General features: G+C 39.1%; 2 protein-coding genes across 2 annotated transcripts; one reads left to right on the forward strand and one right to left on the reverse strand.

Annotated features, from left to right (window-relative positions):
- The first annotated feature begins 1,254 nt into the window (after positions 1 to 1,254).
- Positions 1,255 to 20,923, forward strand: LOC134533505 (CD151 antigen-like). The gene is made up of 5 exons (XM_063371027.1): positions 1,255 to 1,315; positions 8,447 to 8,635; positions 16,097 to 16,255; positions 17,406 to 17,624; positions 18,274 to 20,923. The coding sequence occupies exons 1-5, from the start codon at positions 1,256 to 1,258 to the stop codon at positions 18,373 to 18,375; spliced, it is 729 nt and encodes a 242-aa protein (XP_063227097.1). The 5' UTR covers position 1,255; the 3' UTR covers positions 18,376 to 20,923.
- Positions 20,924 to 26,149, reverse strand: LOC134533506 (calmodulin-beta-like). Its single transcript, XM_063371028.1, has 4 exons — positions 26,021 to 26,149; positions 24,691 to 24,874; positions 23,426 to 23,665; positions 20,924 to 21,255 (listed from the first exon to the last, which is right to left on the reverse strand). The coding sequence occupies exons 1-4, from the start codon at positions 26,075 to 26,077 to the stop codon at positions 21,227 to 21,229; spliced, it is 510 nt and encodes a 169-aa protein (XP_063227098.1). The 5' UTR covers positions 26,078 to 26,149; the 3' UTR covers positions 20,924 to 21,226.
- Positions 26,150 to 27,648: the final 1,499 nt, after the last annotated feature.

Raw genomic sequence — 27,648 nt, forward strand, 5'->3', positions numbered from 1 at the left:
TATGAGAATTTTTTTTAAATATTGGCGAACATACAGGATGTTATTTAGGCTACATTAAGTTCTTAAAATGTTCCAGGAGTTTATAGAAGTTACCATAGTATTTCCAGGAGACATGGGTACTTTAAATCTACCTACGCCTGTAGGCTGTGCCGAAAGGGATTTTTTTAATATTATATTCATAATGTTTACACTTGTTTAACTTTTACACTGTGATAGAAAATAACAATTTTAAATCAATTTATTGACAAATTATTGTTTAGTTTTCATGATAAATATGAATTATCAAAAGGAGCCTGGGCTAAAAAATATGTTTTCTACTGTTTCAAAAAATATTTTTAAGTTACAGGGTTGGAGCCGTCTAGTGACTTGGATGCTTTATGAACGACTGTTAATTTTGTTGCGTTGGTTGCGCGTGTTTCCCCGTTTGCGTATTCGCGTTCAGTGGCGGATTTAGTGGAGGGGGCACGGGAGCACGTGCTTAACCCCCACCCCCCTTCCCAAAAGGGTAAAAAAATGCACTGGATAATATGGCTTCTGAAGAAATAAACCGGTAATTCTACCAGATCCAGAGATCCAGACACCCCTCCAGGGTGAATCCTGGTCAGTGGCGGATCCAGAGGTTCACTTCGGAGGGGGGAACTCTAGGATTTCAGAATAGCCAGAGGAAAAAATGTCTTAAAATTACTAAATTTGTATTTAATCTACTCACACCACACATAACATCCAAACACAGCAGATTTTATGATTCTACAAGAAATTCATTAATTATATTTTAAAAAATTTATTGGTTTCAGAAACAATCATTTTTGTCGGCAATATTAATGTAGCAGACCACTGGTTTTTCGGGGGGGGGGGGGGGGGGGGGGGGGGGCACTTTCCCCTGGTGGCCCCCCCTTGGATCCGCCACTGATCCTGGTTGCGTTTCTCGCGAAGTTCATGAACCCAGCCTTAAGGCAGGTTTGTAGAAGTGGAGGAGGTGCCGCAGTTATTTATAAAGTGGAATATTGAGGCAGAGGGAGGGGGGAGAGCCAGATGCCTGCGGAGCGTCAGGGCGCGTCCGACGCGTTGACATAGCTGGGTGTGTGGTGGAGGGGGGAGGTGGAGGTGTGCCCTGGAGGAGTAGGGGGAGGTCTCCTCCTCGAGAGATAACCCCCCCTCCCCTTGACGGGGTGCCGCCCCTCCATCCGCCCAAGCCATAACCGCCGCGGAGACCACGCCGGCGCTCTGCCCTTTGCGGGGGAGGAAGAAGAAGACGATGTCGTTCTCCGCCAGGTGCCTCAAGTACATCGTGCTGTCGTACGCGGTGCTGTACGGGGTGAGTAAGAGGGCCGAGCGCTTCTCCGTGGGAATTTATTTCCAGACCAGCTGTGTGCCAAAACTGTGCAGCAGTGTCCGTGTTTCGTGACAGACTGTCCCCCCCCATCCCCTCTTCCCAATCAGGAGCACGTCAATCTCAGCCACCCAGTGCGGAAGCAAACGCGTCCGGCCAAATATTTAGTGAACAGATTCTCCAAAAAAAATTTTGAGAGCCGCAACATTTTTTTTCTTCTTCTCTGTACCTACATGGAATTTTAAGACGATCAAAGAAACGAGATGAAATTAAAATACATTATTCACAAATTCAACTTAAAGTCTTAAAAAATAAAGTATACCTAGAAAGAGCACATGAATGTAAAAAATATATTCGGTACTCATAAGTAGAGCTCTAATGATAAAACTTGTTCGAGTGCGGAGGCGGGTGGTTCGATGGTGGGGTGCGAGCGCTGTGATTGGGCCGCTTGATTTAGTTGGGCTTTTTTTTTCTTCCGTGTTGTGGCAGCGCAGGCAGTTGTAGAGCCGTAAGGTCATATGAAAAGAGCCGCGTGCGGCTCGCGGGCCGCGGTCTACCGACCCCTGCGCGAGGTGATCTGTTTCCCGCTACACTTCTCCAGGGGAGCCGTCTGACGCACAGTTCTGATTGGACAGGCAAGCTTCGCGAGTTCGTTCACACGCCGTGCTGGTTATTTAATAGTCACTTCCCGTGAATTCATCTCGATGGTCCTCTCGCATTTTACGATACGTCTCAACAGACATTTATAAATTACCATCTCGTAGCGGCAACAAAAAAAAAAAAAAAAGTCGCCAAGTGGACACTCTAGGTTACGGTTGTATCTCAACAAAATAGTGCTTATTCGCTGCCTTACCCGAATTTCTGGGAATGCCCCCTTAGTCTTTAACAACAAGTGTGTCTGTTACTGGCGAAACATTTTTATTCCACATAAAGTTTCAGGCTTCCCTTTAATATTCTCAATATAATAATTGTATGCAACTATCAGAAATTTTATTCGTGTTTGCTCGTACTTCTCTATCGCCCCTTCCTTAAACACTTCTATGTTTCAGTATAGTACGATCGTTATTATAGCCATCACACAAAACTTACTTTTTCCGCCAATCTTGATTTTTTTCGAATAACTAAGATGGCAGAAAGATATATACGAAAGCTATCAGTTCAAAATATGTTTGTATTAGATAACGCAGATAAGTATTCATTTGGCGTTTTCATACATCTGTAATGTCTAGCAAAAAAAATGGTGCGATGATGTAATCATGCACAAATGGCTCATTAGCTTATACAGTTGGCATTAAGGTAACAGACGGGCTGGACGTACTGCAGTGCGGGGGCGCTAAGGGTGAGACTAGCTCGAGGATCACACGCCTCGTCGCCTCTACGCGCTAGGCACCGAACTGGCGCGCGGTCTTCTATTCAGTAACGGGACTTTAAGCGACGACTCGTAATTTAATGGGGAATTATTTTATGCGTTCGTGTCGGGAAAAAAAGGGACGTGGTCGCATCGAATCTGCGACTCTCACTGCGCAGACATTTAATTTGAATCGAAAGTTCCGGGTGTTGTCTGCGTGTCAACCGCATTTCGTTTAGCAACCACAATTCTTAATTATAAAAGTTTAATCCTTTTTGACCGTTACGTTTTACCATTCTATCTGTTATCAACCCTTTTCCAACCAATAAATAAACCGTAGAAAACAAAATTTTGCATAAAATAACAAAAAGTCTGCAAATGTTAATAAATACAGAATGATTAAAATCCTGAAATCTGAGTTGGTTAGTTTGGTAACTGAGGCTAACATTTAATTCAATAACTATTTTAAGTATATTTTTAAGTGATCTAACGTGAGCGATAAGAAATTAACTATATTTATGTGTGCTGAATACTTAACAGCTACGAGTCAGCATTGACCTAAGTTACAGTTATGCAATTTAAATGTGTAATTTGGAATTTAAACTTAGCTGTGCATTTTAATAGCTTGTTCAATAATTATTTGACATCACATGCATACTTAACCTGCTATTTTTTCCTATATGAAATAAGACTTCATGCATTTTGTGATAAGAATGTTTGATTTAGCCTACAGACATGATGCAGTTATATCCCTGGTTTTCTGTGTTTCATCTTAAAAGTTTTGTGTGGTAGTGTGATTCTGTAACTGCCATTTAAGATTGTCAAAGGATAAAAAATTGTCTACAAAGAATAAACTTTGTGCATAAAGATGCTTAAAAAAACATTTTTGAATATTTACTTACTATTCTTATAACTTAACTACGTTTAATGTGTTATTTGTAGCTGTCGTCATTGGGGTCTACAGTTTTACGCCGTAAAGAAAACATTAGAATTCTCTACGAGGTAAAAGGGGCAGGGAAAACCTGGTCTGTTTGTATCAAAGTCACAGAGATTCGTCGCACGTTACTTTCACAGCCAAGACGACTCTGATATCTTATCAGCGGTCGGGCACATCGACAGATATTGCTTGCTTTGAGTAATATTTGCACAGAATAAAGTGGCGTCGTGTCTTACAGCACGACATCCGTTATCGTGTTCGAAAAAAAAAAAGCTTTGTGATTGTCAGGGAACTGTAGACAATTGAAGTTAACTATTTTGATCCGGGAGCCCGGGAGAGGGGAATAGGGATTATCTGTTAAAGCATGTCTATTAGTTAATTAAAATCCCAAAAATTTTCTCACAGATGACCTATATCATAGGTTACGAGTGTCGCAGATCGATATATGATTGTTTATGAAATTTTGCTATAGATAGAGACCGGAAAAATTCGCGGATTCCTTTGCGATAGGCTAGAATCCAAAAACGTTTGCCTTTTTACCGCATCAGTGATTGGGCAACAGTTTATCTGAATGACACTCGGCCAATGAAATACCTTTAACAAAAGAAGTATCGAATCACTAGCGTCCCAGTTAACAGGTGTCACGAGTCAGGAGCCAATGAGCAGATGTCATTTTCCCGCATGCATTGAGGATAATGGAGTCTATCCTACAGGTCATTGAAATCGCGAATTTTTCCGGTCTCTAGCTATAGAAGACTATTGTATGTAAAAGGTTTGTGATTTGGTTATTCACAAGAAGTTACCGCCACTAACAGGGCTTATTCCTTACACCGTTTGGAGAAAAATATTATTAATATAAATCTGAGTCATAAAACAAATATTTACAGAAAAATTAGAAACATGGAATAAAGTTAAAAATACAATTAAAAGTAAATGCTCTCATAGGTAAATATTGTGCTGTATTATTTATCGGACCGTATTTTTTCACATAAGCATCACAATTGCATGTTACAAGATAATAAAGATGTTAATAGATACTTCCTTCTACGTTCATAGACTTGACACCACGCTTGTGTGCCACACAAGTTGCTCTACGTGACTGCACCTTGTGTCTTTGATCCATCCTCATACGCAATGACTTGTTCATTGCAAGGCGTTTACTGTTGGTTGGATTAATATAATCCACGTCCATACCAACGTATTGCTCTGTCAATTTTGGGAACTGTATCCATGTTAATAACGACATAGTTTGCTTTAAATGATGTAAGGAATATGTCTTTAATCATTCTATATATTTCCAGAACTTTATTTGTGAGTAATATTTCCTTTTTTATGTAGTGGGTGCTCCAGTCCATCGGTTCTACATGTATCATCCGTCCTCCGTCCTCCAATTATCCGAAATTCAACCGCTTTTCCGGATGGCGTTCCATCTACTGGCTTCTACCGTGTCCCGGAATAAGCAAACCATGTCGTCTACGCCGTGTTCCAAGGCGCCATGATGTTCCACTCAATAACTACGAACACTGAAATTTTTGTAATCGGACTAAAATGTTATGAGTAAACTATATGAAAAGTAAAACGCTGATTCAATTTAAATTGATATGTAAAGGAACTAGTTTATCATTTTAAATCATTCTGTATTTTTCTACAGCAATTATACAGTATTTATAAATATGCCGTGAATCTTCAAATTTTTGACCAGTTAAAAAGAAAATCCCACACTGTTTTGTGATTCCTTAAAATTTTATTATGTGGGTAAAATCTTTCCAATAAAGTTAATTTATTTTAATGTATGGTTTTAAACATCCTCTCAACCCTCTGATTTTGTTGTTGTTTTGATTTTGTTATAAAGGTTTTTTTTTCGGTACGCACCCAATCTTTTGTATTCAATATTTAATAAATAACTGAGGAAAGAGGGACGGTTACACTATAATTGCATGTTACCGTGTCATTTTACGCTGTAACACAGATACCACCACATATATCACAATAATGGTGACATGGTGTAGAACAAGATTGGCCAACCTTTAAATTGCGTGGGTGGGTTCAATACAAAAATTCAATAATCTAGCGGGCCAATTCATAACGTGTATGGTATATATATATAAAACTCATCATATATATATATATATAAAAAACGTGCTTATCCAAGTATATCTATATGCCGCTGTGAAATGTCAGAAAACCCAGAGAGCCTGTGTTATGGCCGAAGTTTATCCGCTGATATATATATATATATATATATATATATAACATTTCCATAAACTGAACGGGATTTTTTGCTGTCCTTGGCGCTGGCGCTTGGTGGATCACACCGGACTATTATGTATCGCAATTTCTCAGTGGCCACGGAAATTTTAAAGCAAAACTCTATTCACTCGGATTAGTACAGTCACCTCTTTGTCAGATTTGTGAAGTAGAAGATACAGTACTGCATGTTTTAAATCAATGTAAGAAGACAGAAGATATCAGAGAAAAATATACTCAAGAATTACTGACACTAGGATATGACTTTCAAGATCTTCGAAGTCTTATCCATAATAAGAATTCTTTTGAAATTTGGAGAAACCTAGTAACAGAAATGGGGAAACGGTTAGAAGAATTTGACCGGTGGTATGCATCTGTGGAAACGGACAGCGATGAAGATTGACTGTAAGAAAATTTTAGAAGAATTTCTCTCCAGTTGATTTATGTGATAAACATTATGAATTGATGTAAGTTTTTGGACATACGCCATTGCTAAGAACGTTTTCTGTTGAAGAAAAACTAATAAATAAAATAAATAAAAATACGCTTGTTTCTGTTTAGGTAAAACTATTGTATTTTTTTTTTGTCTTTTCGTTTTGTCGTGTTTTTGTCTCGTTTCAACTGTTGTGCTGAATTATTTTGGTTTCAATATTTTTGTGTTGTCATCATTTGTGTGTTTTTTTGTTCACTTAGTACTTTTTTCTTTGTTTATTGACCATATTTCTGTTTCGGAATATTTTGTGGTGTTTATATTCTTGTTTACAACAGCAATTGTTTGCTTAATTTTGTGTGTTTTTTGTCTTTCTTGTGTATTTTTATTTATTTTATTTATTAGTTTTTCTTCAACAGAAAACGTTCTTAGCAATGGCGTATGTCCAAAAACTTACATCAAGTCATGCACTCCCATTGCACAAACCTTTTAAAGATAAAAACATTATGAAGATAAATTCTAAATATAGATGAAGAAAATTTAGTTCTGGTTATGGAATATATTTAAGGTTTTTGAAGAAAGAAGGAAAATTTGTTCACTTTCATGATGTGATAAATATAATAGTCTAAAACCCCTTTTTAGGTGAAGAAAATATTTATTATAATTTTTGGTGATGGCATATATTCAGAAGATTCTAAAGAAAGAAGAAAACTTTTGTTTAATATTATTTATTTTGTTTACTTTAACATTTATTTGGATAGAGGAAATTAATCTTACATGAAGATATATAATATGCATATAACATTAACTATGGGGACAAGTCAATATAATCTCTCACTAACCCCGATAAACCTTTTGAAAATAAGTTAATATAAAGATTATATGATTTGAAGATAAAATTATTACTAGATTGATAAATCTCCTATTATACCCTAACAGGGATTACATATAGGAACGAAGCAATAGAAATATGCCTTTATTATTTATTGGAGAAATCTGTCCTTGGCGCTGTTGTGATATCAGCGGATGTACTTCGGCCATAACACAGGCTCTCTGGGTTTTCTGACAGTTCACAGCGGCATATAGATATACTTGGATAAGCACCTTGTGATACTCTCTGGATGAGTTTTTTTTAGCATAGTAAAATAAAATGCGATATACAGTCCAACAACAAAATAGAGGCTTTTTAAAGCAGCATATTAAAAATTTTAATTACTTTATATTTTATTAATAGCGTATATTAGCAGACAAAAGAAAAAATACTTTAAGCATAGTCAGCGAATATGTGTTTATTTCAGGAGTTCAGGCGCTAGTGACTATCTGGTGGGTAGACCACCTGCAGCACACACAGTGAGGGCTGGCTGCATAACTTCTAGGGTGAGCCCCTAAGTACAGGCTCCAGCACTTGTTCATTAAACACATTACTGAATATGTAGAGATTAGGTTGCCACCACGCTACTAACCAGTTTATTGTCAACCCATTTCACCTGCCGACAAATATTTCAATGATTTCAATGGAACTTTTGGTACTTTAGTACCGGTTGAAACGAACGAAGTAGTTGAACGAAGTCTAAACTTTCGACGAATTCTTGTGCTAGGATGGCGTATCCATCTCCCTCTGGCTCTCGGAGGCCCGTGTGATATAGAATAGTCAGTGAGGGAAGTTAGTCACAGCTAAAACGTTGCCATGGCTGCAGGGCCGGTGCAAGGTAAATTGGCGCCCTAGGCGAAAAACTTTAATATCCCCCCCCCCCCGGCCGGACACCCCAAAAAATATTTTCCTTGCCTCAAAATACATCACGTAAGCCTAAGATTTTGTCAACAATCAAATGAAACCAGGCTTGTGTGCTTTTTTTTTTTTACTTATTAGTTATTACAAATCATAAACAGGTCACCGTGGACTTTAAATAATTACTTTATATCAATATAAACATTCCAAAATTGTTACAAAAATCCATTTTCATCTAGTTTCAATAATCGTTGAACATATATGATATGAGGTGTTATGTGTCGTGCTGCGCCGCCCCCAGCTACTTGGCGCCCTGGGCGGTTGCCTAGTTCGCCTGTGTGGACGCGCCGGCCCTGCATGGCTGGCCGCTCCCCCTCCCAGCGCATGCTGCAGGGTTTCTAGCGTGTGTGGCGCGCGCGGCGCAGGTGACGGGCGCGGCGCTGCTGTGCGCCGGCTCGTGCCTGCTGTGGCTGCTGCAGGCGCTGCGAGGGCTGCTGCCCCGCCCCGCGCTGGGGCCCCCGGCGCTGCTCGCCGTGCTGGGGGTAGCCGTGATCCTGGCGGCCGTGCTGGGCTGGCAGAGCGCCGCGCGCCTGCACCGCGGCCGCCTCGTGCTGGTGGGTGCCCCTCCCCCTGCTCACCATGGGGGGAGAAACTCTAATTACCGAGACTGAGACCTAGTTTTTTGAAGTACGAGGGCTGTTTTTTTTTCAACCTCCGAAAGGCTATATAAAAAAAGGAAATTTACTTAACATAGTAATTCTACCACCAAAAGTACAGTAGGGTCTTACTTATTTTAATACATAAAAGCCAAAACTATCGAGGCATTTGTCATAACGTAACACAAGCTTATCTATGCATGTTTCGAAGAAGTTAGCCGCCAGTGAATAGAGATAACAGGACAAGTGCCTTGATCTCCCGCTCCCTCACGACACCGCTGTAAGGCGGGTGGACTAATTGTGCGGAGTATTGTACCTCATTATTCATATTCTTGCGATAATTCTTGACGCGTGCATTTGCAAATTTGACTGCAAAGCGTCTATTTGTAAGATAATTAAAAAATATACATGTTAAAGACGATTTTCCTGATTGAAAACTACGTAGTTTTTCAGAAATAATATTTTTAAGAATAAAAAATTTTTTTCTTCAAAAACGTCTAAAATACTACATAACAGAGGTATTGGTCAATAGTTTGTGACTAAAATTTAACTGTAAATAATAAGTACTTTAAGAAAATATATACTGATAAATGGTTGAACACACAACATCGGTACCTACACAACTCACTGACTGATAAAACACATTATTCAAATATTTTATGTACAAAAGCAAATTTTTTTAATGGTGGAATGATAATGCTAAAAGACTACAAAACAACAAAAAAATATTTTTGCAAAACTCCGTTCCCCCGGAGAAACCCCTGGAATGGCCACCGCATGGGGAGCCCAAGAAAAGAAACGGGCTCCCCATTTGGAAGCCACCTGGAAGGTTTTTTTCTGTTCCACCCACCGTTTCTTTGGTAGCCTGACTTGTTACAAGGGATTGTATTCCTACCAGAGAAAATGCCACCATTTTGTCTGGGCAATCCGCCTTGGAGGAGCCGGGGCGCGAACCCGGGTCCTACAAGTCACAAGGCAGGCGCTCTACCCCCAGAACCAGAGTGGTAGAGCGGACACTTACAGTCTTCTTAACACTGACATGATGTTATTACACGAGTTTACTGTAGTTTCATGTGTCTTTAACACGTGCAGTAACATCTAACCTCGGTAACGAACAAATTTATGTGTTCTTATGTTGTTCGCTCAGCATGAATTACATAATTTCATAACAGTGAAATATAAGTTGTATAACTAGTCTGGTATTTTTTTAGTTGATTTCCTGCAAAAAAACTTAAGAGTCCCGCTGTACAATAATTATATAGAAATATAGACTACTAGCTAAACCCGGCCACGCTTTGCTGTGGCACAGTTTAATATTAATTCATTGTTTAATTTAATATTTTACTGTGCATGGCTGTGGAATGTAATAGAAGAAATAAAAATGTGTTTAGCTTAAATATTTTTATTGTAAAGCTAATGGAAGGACTACATTCCTTGTTTTCCCATTTTTTGCATAAACATATAGATCAGATGGTTTACCGACTCTGGAGCACCCGACATATAACTGTCCATGAGAGAAGCATTCATTTTCTAAATTCAAACCGCACACTTGCAAAGATTGTCCTTGTGCTTTATTGATGGTCATAGCGAACGCAAGGCGTATTGGAAATTGAAGTCGTTTGAACTCGAACGCCATATCTGTCGGAATAAGTGGCATTCGTGGAAGTAATACGTCTTCACCTTTATGAAGTCCAATCAAAATTGTTGCTTCAATAAGATTATCCATTAATTTTTTAACTACTAATCGTGTACCATTACATAATTTAGGCTGACAGATATTTCGAAGCAATATAATTGGCACACCAATTTTCAAATTCAAAATATGTGGTGGTAATCCTGGAACATCGAGTGAATTGAGAAATTCCGTTGGAAAGTTCACTGCTTCATTTTGGTGCACTACTGAATCAATAGATTTGTATGTCATTGTTTCACCTTCGATTCTGTTTATAATACTATTGTTCATATCGTGTACGTCAACATTTTTAGCCGCTAGAATGGCTCTTTCGCTCAACCATGCATGATTTTTGAATTTTGTTTCGATGTTTTGGAATACCTTGTCTACTAATTCCTCTTTTGAATCTACGATGTTGCATAAATCAGATGATAAGCTGATTTTTCCTGTTTCTGGATTTGTAGGTACAGTGCCGTTACCAACTTCAATTAATTGTCTTGAAAATATGACTGCTGTTGGATCGTTCTGAAGTTTAACTCGCATATTCGTGGTTAAATGCATTTTTTTTACTGTGCTCCAAAAATTTGAATATTTTTTAATTTAAACGTATTTTTATCAATAGAGTCGAAAGAATATACTTTCAAATTAAATAAAGTTTTTTATTCTTTCTTGAAATATATATATATATACATATTTGTGTAAATTATAGTCGTCAAGGCACAATGGTCGAGTAGCCTGATGTGCTGTAAGAGCTTGCACTGTCGATGGTAAAGTTATTTTGAAATAAATGTTAGATATTAAAAGAGTGTGTTTAGTTAAAATATGTGTGCTTACTAGCATGTAGTTATTGTATAAACATTTTATTTATTTGGTTTTAAAGCCGCAGAAAAGTTAACCTTGTTATTACACTTTTGGCTTTTTTTTACCGTGCTTAATATGCGCAGCTAATACTGGAAAGCTATTCAAACAACTGTTTGCAAATAGGCATTTTCAAAATCTTAAATGAAGTACTAAATCAGTGATAGTGTTGGAGATGTAAAATTAAACTATACATTTCATACTGACATCGCCGGAATTTTAGGTAATGATAGTACTGACCTTAAATCGATCAGTTTCTGAAGACTAAGAATTTAGATGACACTAGTTTTGTAAGATTTGCCTACTTATTGAGAAATATTCATATTATTTGAATAAAACTATATTTTATTGGAACTAACAGTACTCCTGAGTAAAGAATTCTTGGTAATAGCTTACATCAGGTTTAAGCAGGAGTATAAATTTTTTATTTCATACAATGAAACCCTCAGAAACTTAATTAAATCATGGGGATTATTAAACATGAACCTCTTTTAGTTTTAGGATTTATTTGTTATCCAAATATTTATAAAGTGGTCACCAGAGCGCCTAAATGATTGTTTTAGTTAAATTTGTGAAAAGATTTGTGGGAGTTCAATAATGTTTATTTCTTCTGTAAGGCAAAAGTGAATGCTAATAATTGTCCGTTATTTTCTGTCTAATAACGTCTGATAAATCGATGAACGCCGGCTGCACGCACGAAAAATTGTCACGTTCCGCCTGAGCCGAGCGTGCAAGAACCGGCCAACAGGTTAAGGCGGGCTTTTTAACTAATTGTTCGTGATTATATTTAAACAAATTATTTAAATTAAATTTGCATAAACTGTAAATAATATTTGAAAATTGAAAAAAGTATGCTATTTTTCATCAATATTTTCTTATGACGTTATCACGTAAAATTATCGTCTGTAAACCGACTTTATAGACTAAACCCCCCCCCCCCCCCTCCCTCTTCCTTCAGAATTACTTACAATGTTTAAAGTGTAAATTTGAACACGTAACAACTTTCTTACAAATTACATAATTCTGTGGCTATAATTTTGGTTTATCAAGTTGCTTCAAATTATCTTATGTGCTAATTTTTTTTCGAGACGGGAAGCGGCAAATAGCACGCGGTGCTAGGGAAAGGTGTTGACGTGTTAGGACCCGGGGAGACTCGGCGAGCAGTGTCCGGTGGGGGTGAGTAGCACAGAACAAGGAGGGAAATAAAGAAGTGTGACTCTTACAGTGGAAACTGAAACCATGTTTCACGCGACACGGGCCCATAACTACCAGCAAATAAAAAATCTCATACAAAGTTTTTTTTAGTTTTTTTTTTTTGTTATATTAGGTTATTTCCTTGGCGGAGCAAAAACTAATTTAATCGATGCGAAAATACTTAATGCTGTTTAGTAATAAACCGTCATGTAATAAATAAAGGAGCAGGAGGTGAAAACCCCTTGTATTACACACCACAAAATTAGTGGCTACCTAAATAGAGTGAATTTTCACTGGTTCGTTAGCCTGATAATAGCTTATACATTACTTCTCCTAATAAATTAATGTAGTTATGTCAGCAATATATTATGAAAACTACTATCTAGCAGATATATATATATCTGTGTGTACGCGCTTGCGCGCCAGTATAACATCCAGATATAAATAAAATACTCTTATTTATTTCAACATGTGCAATGCATTTTATACTTTCCAACACAATCTTATTATTAAAAGGTTATCAATTTTAGGCATCGTCAATCAATGCGTGGTATATATTTGTTTTAATTATATTACAAATAGACGCTTTGCAGTCAAATGTGCTAATGCAATTTCATGGTATTAGATGTTCCGCAAAGTAGTAGTTTATCTCAACTACTCTTTAATATTTAATAAATGATAGGGTATTCCAACTGTAATCAGAATTAATCAAGAAAAGATGCTGAAGAAAAAAAAACTATTCAGCAAGATATTTCAGCTGTCCAGATCTGGTTTTCAAGTTAACAAACGTTTCTGAATTACGATAGCATTAATTGTATAACATTTAGTAAAAAAAACTAATTCAATTAATTAGAATTATCACATAGTAAGAAATGACATTGAACGTGGTGTCCACTTTTAATACCTTCGAGTTATAGTGGAGGACAAGTTTTTATCTTTCACCAACATGTAGATAATTATATTAGTTGCACTGGAAGATCTTAGGTCTTATTATATTTATTACTTTCTCTGCATCAATACCTGATTGTATAGTTTGTTCTTAAAATTGATTAGCTATGAAGTAGAATTTTGTGTCGTAATTTGGAATTAAATAACTAATTTTGATTGAAATAGAATTGAAATTATGCAGAAAAAAATCTTGAATTAATATTATAAATTTCAGGCTTTTAAATATGCTACATTCCTATATAAATTTAATTTGCATGTTCTATTTACTAGACGTTCAATCAGTGATACACATTTTATTATATACTTTTGATTGCTATTTTTGATGCTTCAGACATAATATCTCCCTTTGGATTAAGAATTTTAACTTGCAATTATAGAATAAGTGACTCTTTTTGAATAATCTAAAAACATTCATTGGTCAAAAAACGTAAGCAAAAAGTTATTTAAAACTTTTATAATCTACATATTTATTTTGTATACTCCATTTTAGTTTCTGTTTAAGATTTTTTTTTTGAAAACCAAAGTAACCACTTATAACCAATTAGTTAATATGAACGTTATCAATCTTTATTTATCTGTGTGTTGTGTTGTTTCGTGTATGTCATGTGTTTTTGGTTGTTATTCTGTGTGCTTATATGGTACCTATTTTTTTAAGTATATGTCATAATTCGTTTATAAGTGTTATGAGGCACGAAAAACTGAATTTCAATTTGATCTGACAGTTTTAAAGAAGCAGAATATTATGCTACGCATAGTAACATTTTATTTTCTAATAGAAAAAAATACTAAAACTTCAGCAGAGTTTATTTTTGGAAGAATGACAGCCTGTGCAAAGCCCATAAACATTCCATGTACGAGCCTATGTCTCCCCTAAAGCGCCTGTGCTGCTTGCCCTGTGCCAACAAACTACACTACACAAAAATATTTCCCTCGCATTTCAGCATCTTAAAAACACATTTTGTAGACTTTAAATAATTTAATATGGACATTACAAATCTTAATATCTGAGTTGTTTGTGTTCTGTCACCCTCAAAAAGGAAAACATTACATAAGAAAATCCTTGAATATTTGCGTTGGATTTGCACTCATTAAATAATGATCTACCAATTACTTCAAGTATTCCAGTGTGCAAATATGTAAATTCTATGAAGCTAGTTACATTACGATATTACGAGTAAGAATGTAGAATGCATAAGAAAATTTGGCAGAATTCTTCTTCGTGCATGGATAACTACCATACCTATGTTTTTTTTTTTTGACGTGCCAACGTCTCATAAATCGATGAACGCTGACTGCACGCACGTAATAGTGTCCCGTTACGCACATTGTCCCTTTTCGCTGTGTCCCGTTATGCTCATTTTATATTTCTCTTTGCTAACCTGAACCTCCTAGCATTGCGACCGAGTCCGTGGCGTAATTCTGTTTTCATGCATTTCAATGTAACATTTTCCTCCCGTATGCATTATCTATTTGCATTTTAAATGATAAATAATTAAAATTATTAAATTAGAATAATCATTCAGCATTTTATCGATTATCATTATTAATTTAAATTTATCTCCAATATTTATTTACACACGTGTTTATTTTAATATTGTATACTGAGTATGTTTTTTTTTTTTAAATTTGTTTGGATTAATACTTATCCAACCGTATTTTAAGTATCACTCCAGTCCTTTTTATTATCTTATTTCTATAAACCACAGGTGAGCATAGCTTCCAAGTACACGCAGAGATTAGAGAACGTTACAGATGGAGCATAAGCTCTGAGCACTGTGGCCAGTTTGTTCACGTAAGAAGATGGCGGCCATTTGTTTACATAGTATATAGAAATGTAGTTTACTACATACTCTTGTACACAATCATTTTTTCTCGAGTCAACAGTATTTATTTTGTTTAATATTCATGCACTTTACCACCACCATACATACATGCGATTTTCTTCATGGAACAATATGGCGGTGACCTGCTTCCCCCTTACGTCCCCTGGCTTCAGCAGAGATACCTACAAACTGTATTTATGCTCCATCTGTAACTTTCTCTAATCTCCTGAGTACACGCTGGCCTCCGTGACGGGAAGCCTACAACTCACGTAGTTTCGGTTCCCTACCACCTTTGAATATATATACTGTATAGAAGTCGCCAGCCCAGGTTAAAATTTCTAATAAGGTTTTGAGGTAGTTGGTTAATTCACCGCCGCAATCGCCACCATCTCTAGGGCATCGACTTGTGGTGGTCCCTAGCGGACAAGTGTCGGAACTCTTCAAACACCCCTTCCCCCACCCGTTGAACGACCTTGAGCTGCAGTGAATGATAGATGGTGGGTGCGGGGAATGACAGCGGGCGACAGTGCTGCGCTCTAACGTGTAAATAACAACTAAGACGATACAGGGCGTTACGGCAGCGCACTGCAGCGGTGAAGTTCCCAAGCTGCTCATCATACGCTTCTGAAAAACGTAGAGTATATCCTATCCACTCGCAACTTCTATACAGTATATATATTCAAAGCTACCACGTTCGTGCAACTTCGGATTTCTCTAAAAAAAAATTTAAATTAAAAAAAATTCGAAGGGTTAGGTTAGGTTAGGTCAGTCACAACAAGCTCGTTTTCATTGGAAACTTCCGTTTTAGCGGCTGAAGTGGCGTTAGTACCAAAAACGCAAAACTTCGGGAAATGTTCGGAGGTTCTTGCAGGGAAGCGAAACTAGGTGAGTTGTAGACTTCCCCCCCTGGTTTGTGCCTTGCAGTTCTCGGCGCTGCTGGTGCTGCTGCTGCTGGCCGAGGCGGGCGCCGCGGCCTGGGCGCTGGTGCTGAGGGCCGAGATGCCGGAGGGCGTCGCGCGGCTCGTGCAGGAGTCCTTCTCCTTCGCGGGGGCCGACCCCGCCAGGGACTCCCTGCAGGAGCAGGTCAGGGCCCCACACACCTTCATCTCTCGCCGAGTACAGTACCACGTCGCGTATGTCTTACAAATCATTTTCTCCAAAAGTACAGCATGATTTTTTTTTTTTTTTTTTTTTGGATTTCATAGCTATAGTAGGCAATGGCGGTTCCAGGAAGACCTCTCGGGCAGGGCTCTCACACACAGGAGGATGCAGTTAATAATCACGACATTGCCCTTGGGATATTCACAACATATATGGTCTCAAATACTTACTGAAATTTTGGTATTTCCGTACAAATTTTGATTGAGAGAAGTGTTTAGCACATTAACGAAAGTATTTAAGTTAACATTAATATTCCCTACAAAGAAATAAGTAGTAAAATTTGGGCTCGGAAGGGGCTGTCGCCCCCCCCCCCCCCCCCCCGCCCTTCCTCTGGAGCCGCGCTTGATAGTAGGATTATTTATGATTGCATTGAAAGGTTTTTAAGTTTCATGTGGGGTGTTCAAAAAAAATGGCTATAACTCGAAAACTAAGGGAAAAAAAAATTTTTTTTGACGTGATAACGTCTTATAAATCGATGAACGCCGGCTGCACGCACGAAAAAATTTTCACGTTCCGCACGAGCCGAGCGTGCAAGAACAAGGCCAACCACCGTGCGCGAGGAAAATCTTCTATAATATCGAACAGGTTAAGGCGGGCTTTTTTAAACTAATTGTTCGTGATTATATTTTTAAACAAATTATTTAAATTAAATTTGCGAAAAAAACTGTAAATAATAATTGAAAATTAAAATGTATGCAATTTTTTTCATCAATGTTTTCTTGTGACGTTATCACGTAAAATTATCGTCCGTATACCTACTTTACAGACAATTTCCCCCCCCCCCCCTTTTTTTTTCCTCCAAAAGTATAGCATGATTGTTTTATTTTTAAATTTTGGATTTCATGTCTATAGTAGGATTATTTGTGATTGCGTAGGAAATGTTGTTAGTCCCATGTGGGGTCTTTAAAATTTTTGAAAAATAAATACCTACAACTCAAAAACTAAAAAAAATATATATATATATATTTATAATTTTTTTTTAATTTACGATTGATATCCACTAGTTCATGAACTAACTGCCCTCGGCTTGACGGTTGAGTCCGAGAGCTGAGAGCTGAGAGGCTGTGTGCAGCTGCAGTGCTGCGGCGCGAACGGGCCGGCCGACTACCGCGCGCAGGGCGCAGTGCCGTGGTCCTGCTGCTCCGAGGACCGCTCCTCCCCCTCCCCCTCCTCCTCCTCGGGGGACTGCCACCACGTGCACCAGGGCGGCTGCCTGCTCAAGGTCGGCCGCTACGCGCAGGCGCGGCTCCTGGAGGCGGCGCTGGCCGCCGTCGCCGCCTTCCTGCTGCAGGTGGGGGCCTCCATCCACCCCCCACCCCACTTCCCCCTTCACACATACAACCCATCACGATTATTGCCTCTAGCCACAGAGCACATTTTTTTTTCCTAAAAGTCTTGGACCCCAGGCTGTTGGGGAATTTCTTGAAACACTATGACGTGCCTGTGACCCATGACCCTCCTAGAATCCCAACTAGAAGATTAAAAAATGAAAAAAAAAATTAAAAATATGTATAATATATTTGCATGAACAAATGTATCCTATTATTTATTTCTTATTAAGTATTAATAAACTCATTTAAGCAGGTTAATTTCTGTTAACAGAAAGTATGTTTTAGTTACGAATTATTTAAATATTCGCAATACATAACAAAAAAATTAATAACCGAACGATCTCTTCAGTTTATATTATTATTATTTTTATGTGTTACATCTAAGCTCTCGGTATATGGCATTTGGTGGGAGTCATTTTTGGTCAACGGAACGAAGATTATGGAATCCAACCCAACTATAGTCAATTATAAATAAAAATTCAGTTGAGGGAACAAATCACCACCTACCTAAAAAAAAAAAATAGAATCAAATTACAGTAACACAGCACTAACCCTCTCATAGATCTTATCAAAAGGCTAGACTGTTGACTGCAGTGTGACTTGTTCCAGGCTGGAGGAGTGTTCTGTACGTGCTGCCTGTGCAACACGATAGAGCACGAGAAGAGGCGGGACCGAGCCCGTCAGATCAGCGACCAGTCGTACAAGCTGTGATCCGCGAGCCGTGATCCTGCCGTAGCGTCCAACGCTGTACCATTACGTTCATGGCACCTTGGAACTGGACACACAATGGTCACGGGACATCAGACCCCGAACTGATGGGTGTCGCCCTGTCAGCAATCAGTCGGAGAACCCAGATCCTGGTGTGGCGTCCACCACAGTACCATTCGTTCACGGCACTTTGGAGCCGGACACACTATGGTCACGAGACATCAGACCCCGAGCTGATGGGTGTCTCCCTGTCAGCAACCAGTCGGAGAACCCAGATCCTGGTGTGGCGTCCACCACAGTACCATTCGTTCACGGCACTTTGGAGCCGGACACACAATCGTCACGGGACATCAGACCCCGAACTGATGGGTGTCGCCCTGTCAGCAACCAGTCGGAGAACCAAGATCCTGGTGTAGCGTCTACCGCTGTACCATTACGTTCATGGCACCTTGGAACTGAACACACAATGGTCATGGGACATCAGACCCCGAAATGATGGGTGTCGCCCTGTCAGCAACCAGTTGGAGAACCCAGATCCTGGTGTAGCATCTACCACAGTACCGTTCGTTCATGGCACCTTGGAGCCGGACACACTATGGTCACGGGACATCAGACTCCGAGCTGATGGGTGTCTCCCTGTCAGCAACCAGTCGGAGAACCCAGATCCTGGTGTGGCGTCCACCACAGTACCATTCGTTCACGGCACTTTGGAGCCGGACACACTATGGTCACGAGACATCAGACCCCGAGCTGATGGGTGTCGCCCTGTCAGCAACCAGTCGGAGAACCCAGATCCTGGTTTGGCGTCCACCACAGTACCATTCGTTCACGGCACTTTGGAGCCGGACACACTATGGTCACGAGACATCAGACCCCGAGCTGATGGGTGTCTCCCTGTCAGCAACCAGTCGGAGAACCCAGATCCTGGTGTGGCGTCCACCACAGTACCATTCGTTCACGGCACTTTGGAGCCGGACACACTATGGTCACGAGACATCAGACCCCGAGCTGATGGGTGTCTCCCTGTCAGCAACCAGTCGGAGAACCCAGATCCTGGTGTGGCGTCCACCACAGTACCATTCGTTCACGGCACTTTGGAGCCGGACACACTATGGTCACGAGACATCAGACCCCGAGCTGATGGGTGTCGCCCTGTCAGCAACCAGTCGGAGAACCCAGATCCTGGTGTGGCGTCCACCACAGTACCATTCGTTCACGGCACTTTTGAGCCGGACACACTATGGTCACGAGACATCAGACCCCGAGCTGATGGGTGTCTCCCTGTCAGCAACCAGTCGGAGAACCCAGATCCTGGTGTGGCGTCCACCACAGTACCATTCGTTCACGGCACTTTGGAGCCGGACACACTATGGTCACGAGACATCAGACCCCGAGCTGATGGGTGTCTCCCTGTCAGCAACCAGTCGGAGAACCCAGATCCTGGTGTGGCGTCCACCACAGTACCATTCGTTCACGGCACTTTGGAGCCGGACACACTATGGTCACGAGACATCAGACCCCGAGCTGATGGGTGTGTCCCTGTCAGCAACCAGTTGGAGAACCCAGATCCTGGTGTGGCGTCCACCACAGTACCATTCGTTCACGGCACTTTGGAGCCGGACACACTATGGTCACGAGACATCAGACCCCGAGCTGATGGGTGTCGCCCTGTCAGCAACCAGTCGGAGAACACTGATCCTGATGTAGCGTCTACCGCAGTACCATTCGTTCACGGCACTTTGGAGCCGGACACACATTACTGCAAGATGTGGTCACGGGATAGCAGATTCCGAGCTGATGGACAGATGTGGTCTTATGACCCTGATCCTGTGCTGTAGCATGGCACTCCCGAGTCCTGCTCGCTAGCTGTTGGAATGCACTATTCAGTCCTAAACAGCGTTGTGGTGTTTATGTGCACTACGTGAATGGCAAAAGATGTAAGTAATCTTAACTAATGTGTAAATAATGTACCGAAACAATGCTCATCCTTTTTCTAAAGCTAACTGATAATAGTAAGAAATTCTTTTAATTATGTTAGTAAAACAATTATTTAAAAATGTTTTAATAAAATTTAGTTTTTAAAAATTTTAAACTTTTTAATCTACAGTAAGTAAAGGGAATACCATTGTATCATTTAAAATAAAAGCTCTTTTAACAGTATTTTAAAGTAATATATTACATATTTTATGTAAAAGTTTTATAAATTTAGAATTACAGATGAAATTGAAGTGTTTTTCACTTGCTATTTTTCAGTAAAATCCGTTGCATACATGAAGCCAGTAACGGTTAAATATCAAAAGGTGTGTGGATTGTGTTTGTGATAAATTTATTCAGATGCGTGATGAATCGTCGGCTATTAGGTTCATCTTTGTGTTGAGTTTAAGAAAAAGTAAATAATTTTTCTAAGCAGAGGAAAGAAATTTCATTGACTTCGAGATCACAAAAATTTATGGCACATGAATGGAACGTTTTGAGTAGTGAGTGATTTGTTTGTTTTGGCACATTCCAACTGTTGTAATCAAGAAAGGCTATTAAAATACAACACAACCTATACATGATTTTTTTTACTTCAAAGTGTGTTTCATTTATTTAATTTACCATCTTCAAAAGGATTACAATATTTTTTTACATCGAGTTATCTTATATCTTATCAGCCACATTATATCGTAAAACATCGGAAAATAATAAATGATCTAAATAATCTCTGCGTTGAAAGAATTTCAGAATGTTTTTGTTTGTTATATGTGTCCTCATAGCTTAAATTAGAAAAAGAAAAAATATAGTGTGGTCACATTTTACTTGTAACTGCCAGTGGAACCTCGCTGAACAAACTGCTCTTCGGGGTTTCTTTTCTTCACCTCTTGATCATTGTGGAAACCAATTCTGTAACAGTCAAAATCTTGTTAAAACTTACAAATAGATGCTTTTGTGCGAGATATTAAAGTGGGTGGATTGTAAGCTTATTCGTAACATCCGCCCCTGGGCTTCAATCCTATGATTGAAAACTCCCGAATCATCTCATACGCTGTTTATATCGCACAATCCTGCACACACGTAGGTACCGGATTAAATTTCTTGATCTGTTTCTGGAGTGATTCAGTTTTCCATAGCTGAGGGTAGTGGACGCTCGTTATTACCACGTGATTTAAATTATGATTATCTGACCGCTCTGCTGAAGACCCGGTGTATTAATGCTTTATGCGTTTCCCTTGAGAGTAAAACATGTAGGCTATGTTTTCAGTCCTGTGATAATCATATCACATGTGTATAAGTATTAATGTTATTCGAAGGAAAATGAGGACTTCCAATAATAAACATCAAGAAACCAAAAAATAGCATTATTTTATAACATAAATAAAACTACAAAACAAAGTCCTCTCCTGCAACTTCGCAGTCGGAACTAAACAAACACAATTTTGGACAATACACACATTTTAACAAAGAAGGTGTTCATACAAATAAATAAATACATATTCAGAAGGGAAAAAAATGTGAGCGAGTATTTCAGTACTCGCCAAAAATGTGTAACGTTTAATCTCGGTAACGAGCAAATTCGTGTGTTCTCATATTGCAAATACACTACTTCTTATATGAAAATCTGGCCTCGGTCACGGAATTTATCGTATAACTCTTTGAAATTAATGCCGAGAGATATAAATATACGAAAAATGTGTTTTAAAGTCTATTTCTGGACGCGAATTACACATACTTTTCGCACCCGCCGCTAGAATTCGCTGCTGATATTCGACAAGAATTTGTTTATACTATTGCCCAGCTTGTTAAGTTTCATTAAACCATTAATACGATAACTATTTCCTTAGTCATTGTGAACTTTTGTTTTGTAAATCCGCCAGAGATAGTAAGTAGCACCGTCGACAGGAACTTCCTGTTACACATTTCCGTCGCATTCACGAAATTACTCCCACCAAAAGCCGTTTGCCGAGAGCTAAGATGTTACACAGAAAAAAATTCTGACCCGATCATGTGCGATCCGTTCAGCAGGTGACATGTGGCAGAAGCCAATGAACACGTTTATTGATTATAACTATTGGCATGCAGATTTCGCGAAAAGATTTCGAGACTAGATGAAAGTCAAAATACTGTAGCATCGTCTGTGTTTCGTGATTGGGTGAATTTATCCCAGGTACATATCGATTGTTACAACACCAATCACAGGGATTCAGTGCGGGAGCAAATGCTTCCTTAGTGGGTCGGTCAAATAAGGCAACGACTTCTCTCGCAGACGGCCGCTAATCACAAGGAAGAAACCACAGGTACGCGCACACCTTGTTGCAGTCTAATACGCATTCAGATCTTTTCGCGAAAAACGCCTGCCCCTAATTATAACCTTAACACCAGAACATAATGCGAATTTTGCAAGTCTCTATACCCCATTAGATGGATTTCCCCTATATTAACAGTCTGCATGGGTTATAGTTGCCGAAATTTAGTTTCTAATATACTTTCATACATGTGTTAGTTGTTTGCTTATACTAATTACTACTGGCAGGCATATTTCGCGAGAAAAAAAAATCTGAACGCCAATAGACTGCAACGAGGTAAACCCACAACAGCGGTGTCTTCCTTGTTATTGGCCGCCGCCTGAGAGAGCAGCCGTTCGTTGCCTTATTTCGCCGAGCCACTCAGAACGCGTTTGCTTCAGCACTGAACTACTGTTATTGGTGTGTGCTGACAGTAGTAAGTAACACGCCCAATCACTAGAGACCGGAAAAATTCGCGGGTTCAATGACATCCAGGATAGACTTCACTACACTCTACACACTCGGGCAAATGCCACCTGTTCATTGGCTGCTGACTTGCGAGTCGTCTCGACTGAGTGTCTGTGATTCGACACTTCTTTGAGCGAGGGTCTCTAATTGGCCCTCATTACCCCAGATAAACAGCGAACCAGTGGCAGAAGCAGCACTAAGGTATAATTATTTGAATTGTAGCATATCACGAAATGGATCCGCGAATTTTGCAGGTCTCTACCAATCACGAAACAAACGACAGCGCACCCCTAGTGATTGCCAAACTTTTATCAGAAACTAACCTTCAAAGTTGATGTGGCTGTCGCCATCCACGTCGACGTCTCTCATCATGGCTTCAACTTCTTCGCGAGTGAACTTCTTCCCCAGGTTCGTCATCACCGTCTTCAAGTTGTCAGTTGTGATGAATCCTTTCCCCTCCTGATCGAACACCTGGAAAACTTGCTTCAGATCTTCTTCGGTGATTTCACTCGCATTCTTTATCATCAGGTTCAGGAATTCTTCAAAGTTGATGGCGCCGGAACCTGAGGAAGATGTGGAGCCGTGAATGGTCTACCTTTTATTTTAGTGTAAGATGATCTGGAAACGTGCAAAGAATAGGCTGTGTTCCGAGTAGGACCCAATCCAAGACCAAGGAAAGGAAAATGAGCGCAGATACAAGAATACAAACACAAAAGGTGTATATTCTGGTACGGAGCACAGAGAAGAGATTTCATTTGTAAAAATTCTGAGAAAAATTAGCAGCTATTAGCCTAATTACGTTCGGGCAAATTAAAAAAAAAAACCTTGAAAGATAAATTCATCCAAGCATCCTACTTTTCCAAAAAAAATATTATACGGCATCTGTCTGAAAAGCCACTCAACGGTAGTAGTTTTGGCCTAAATTATTTCAAGTTTTACTTCATTTTAATTATGATAAACGACCCTGATTTTATTCACATCATATTACACGGCGATTGAAAACTTTGATCGAGTGCAGCTAGTATCATAAATGGTTTTTATTTTACAAATGTGACGGTTTTATTTCGTGTAAAATAAATAATGTGTTCGGTTCTCACCAAACAAACTATATGCCTACCAATAATCAACATAGTAATTAGTCAGTATTTTATAGCAAACATTTATTTCTTAAAAATAACGTTATTCTGTAGAACTGAAATTCCGCAGGGGGATCGTTACCACAACGCCGAAATACCATAACGCCGAATGTCAAAAATTGACCACAACGCCGACGGCTAGAAAACTGCTGTGCACCACAACGCCGAAATAACAACTGAATGAATTTGTGCGTGTTTCGTAAATGTACCTTAACGCCGAAATACCACACTCAAACCTAACCTAGTCTAACCTAAACTAGTCTAACCTAACCTAGTCTAACCTAACCCAACCTTTGTAGCAGTCCTGCAATGACATTTTTCGGCGTCAGTGTATTTTGGCGTTGTGGTACGCAGCAGTTTTCCAGCTGTCGGCGTCGTGGTGCGTCCCCGCAGGGGAGGGGGGTAAGAGGGACGGTACAGGAGGGGGAGGGAGAGCGGAGGGGGGCACTCACGGTCGGCGTCCGCCTCGTCTACGATGGCCTGCAGCTCGGCCTCGGTGGGGCTGAGCCCCATGGCGCGCATGGCGGAGCCCAGCTCGCGGGAGCTGATCTCCCCGTCGCGGTCCAGGTCGTAGAGGGCGAACACCTCGCGGTACTCGTCCACCTCGTCCTCGGTCAGCCCCGTCTCCCGCGCCAGCTGCCGGCATCGTGCACGGTGCGGGACAAGCGACGCTAGCGTGTACCTGCGTGTTCACAGGCGGGCCGACCGGGGAATCTGCCCAGGGCGGCAGCACTCGAGGTGCGAAAACGATTTGAGGGACGGTAAAATAATAAGTTTCTCAACGTACAGCAATGATTTTACTTCCAAAAAAAATAAACCCGTCAAACCAGCATGATATGCTAATAAAAAAAATTAATTTTCCTTTTTTCAATTAATATCCATAATTTTTTTTATAACGAAATACTTGACAAAAGTAAAACCAAAAGCATCAACCATTCGCTCACCGTGTCACAATCGATTGTAGCGACTTCATATCGTTCCAGCCCGCCAGTAGAAATGCACCTGACGTATCTTCGACGCTGCCGTTGCCTGCAGTCGCGGATTGGAAATGTATCGAAGTTCGGTTAACGCGAACAAAGATCGTTTGGTCCCAGTACGTGTTTGGCGCAAAGTTTAGAAGAATGACCTTGGATCATTCTCGGGCTAAGATCGTTGAATCGCGGATCGAAGTGCAGGATGGTGCAACTGGTCACTAGCCATTGAAAAAAACTTCAATTAAAAGAAGTATCAAATAGCGCTCAAACAATTCAGGGTATCTCTCGCGTGAGCATCCATTAGGTTTAGGGACATTTGCCCGAGTATGTAGAGGTCATTGAACCTTCGTTAAGGCAGGGGATGGAAATTTTGATACTTAGTTGTGTCCTAAATGTGTGTATTTGTAGCTATGTTTTATCTTCCTTGTGTTCAAGCTAGCTATGTACGAAATAATTTTCTGTTGTCCGTCATTTATTCAGTAATAATTAAATCTTTATTCGTGTCTATTTAACTCCCAAGTGATTAAGCATATATTGTTTACTGTGAATTGACCCTTTTTTATAGTTCGTTACCACCATTTTTACGATTGATGTCTGTCGATTCATAAGTTCATGTTTATTTCGGAAAATATAATTATACATAGAAAATATATTAAAAAATCTGTCAAAACCCTACTTACGGAATACAATGAACGTTTAAAATAAATTAATTTTTATATCTACATGTAAAACTGACAAAAAATTTAAACTTAATCCTAAAAACAGTACATTTTATTAGAATAAATATGTCCAATTTTCACGTACTCACAGCTGCAATATCTACTTGAATAGTACTTGGTCTCGGAGAACCGTTTGGATCAGACATGTTGGTATTGTATCAATCCATAGTCTTTGATATTAAAATTTATTATTAATCAACGAGCATCCTAGCTATTTTGTTTAACCAAAAATGTTGAACTGTTGAAAAGTTTGGAACCATGGATATTACATTGCAGTAACTCTTTGGTTTTTGTGTTTGTTTATTATGACCAATAATCCACAAAAATATCTTAGTAAACTGTATTAAGATACTAAAATACAATTAATTCTTTGAAAAGACTTTGGAGGAATAATGGAAATATAACTTGAGCTAAAATACGAACCAAAAATAAATATTATTACGCTGAAAATTCGATCTTTAATAACAGACAGGAAAAAAAACTGTATAAGTTTGCTTTATCTTTGACGTAAGTGGGATTCATTATCAAACACTCAGTTTGAATTTGGCTTCAATTGTTGCCTTTTTAATGGGATGTGTCCCTCATTGACAGTTGCGTAATTGCAATTAAGGTTTGGGTTATGAAATTATACGATAACATACTACCACGTAGAAACTGGAAATTGTCACTCACATTCCTTGACGATGATAATATAATTATAAAAAATAGTATATATTAATGTTATAAAGTATGATCGCTTCTCTTTGGTCAGTAGCTGTATCCAAGATCTACACTTGTACTTCATCGCTTGATATCGTTCACAGGTAGGTACACTTAAGGAGTTTACAATGGCATTCATCGTCGGTTTGACGGAGATTTTTTTCCCCCGAATTCTTGATGACATACTACGTCTATTTCCAAGAGGAAATGATATCTACATTGATGCGTCACGATTCATAATTCATGTGATTGTAAAAGCAAGATAAAGGACCAATAAATACGCAGAAACTGATAAAGCGTCAACAAATGAGCGAAAGAAAATTTCCAAAAAAAAAAAAAAATCTAGAATTATATTTAAATCTAAATCGTGCTTGCCTTATAAAAATTGTGTGGATAAAGATTATTTTTATCGACTACTTCGTTTTAATTTCATTGTGTGAACTGCCGATGATTTGATACTTGCACAACGCGAGCAGACATGTCCGGAAAATGTTTTTCTCGGACCTATTGCATTGTTGTTATTTTTATCAGACGTAAATATTATGCAATGATTTACAAAATTACAGATTATATAATATATAATTTTGTGTCCATCCCAGATCATTGTCCTGAATCACCAGGACTGTTCCCGATGGTTATCGTTCGGCGCTCAAAAACACAACGGTGCTACAGAAATATGTGGTCAAGCCATGACCGTGAAGAGAAATTTCACGTGAGAAGTTATTGTAACTATAGGGAAAAAAAATAGCATTTTGCTTAGATTTAATATATTATTTTAAATCTAAGAAAAATGCAATTTTTTTTCCCCTATAGTTACAATTAATTATCACGTGAAATGTCCAAATATCGTGTTTGAAATGCTCGTTATTTTAGCTTTTAAATTTTGTCAGAACTATTTTTCATATTAAATAGAGGTAATTTTCAAACAAATCCTATTCATATTTTATCCTACTTCGTTTAAATACTAGCATGAGCTATCGATCTTGTGACTACACACAGAGTCAACCATTTACTTGCG

This window comes from Bacillus rossius, chromosome 6 (genome assembly GCF_032445375.1).
Source record: "Bacillus rossius redtenbacheri isolate Brsri chromosome 6, Brsri_v3, whole genome shotgun sequence".
Lineage (NCBI taxonomy): Eukaryota > Metazoa > Arthropoda > Insecta > Phasmatodea > Bacillidae > Bacillus > Bacillus rossius.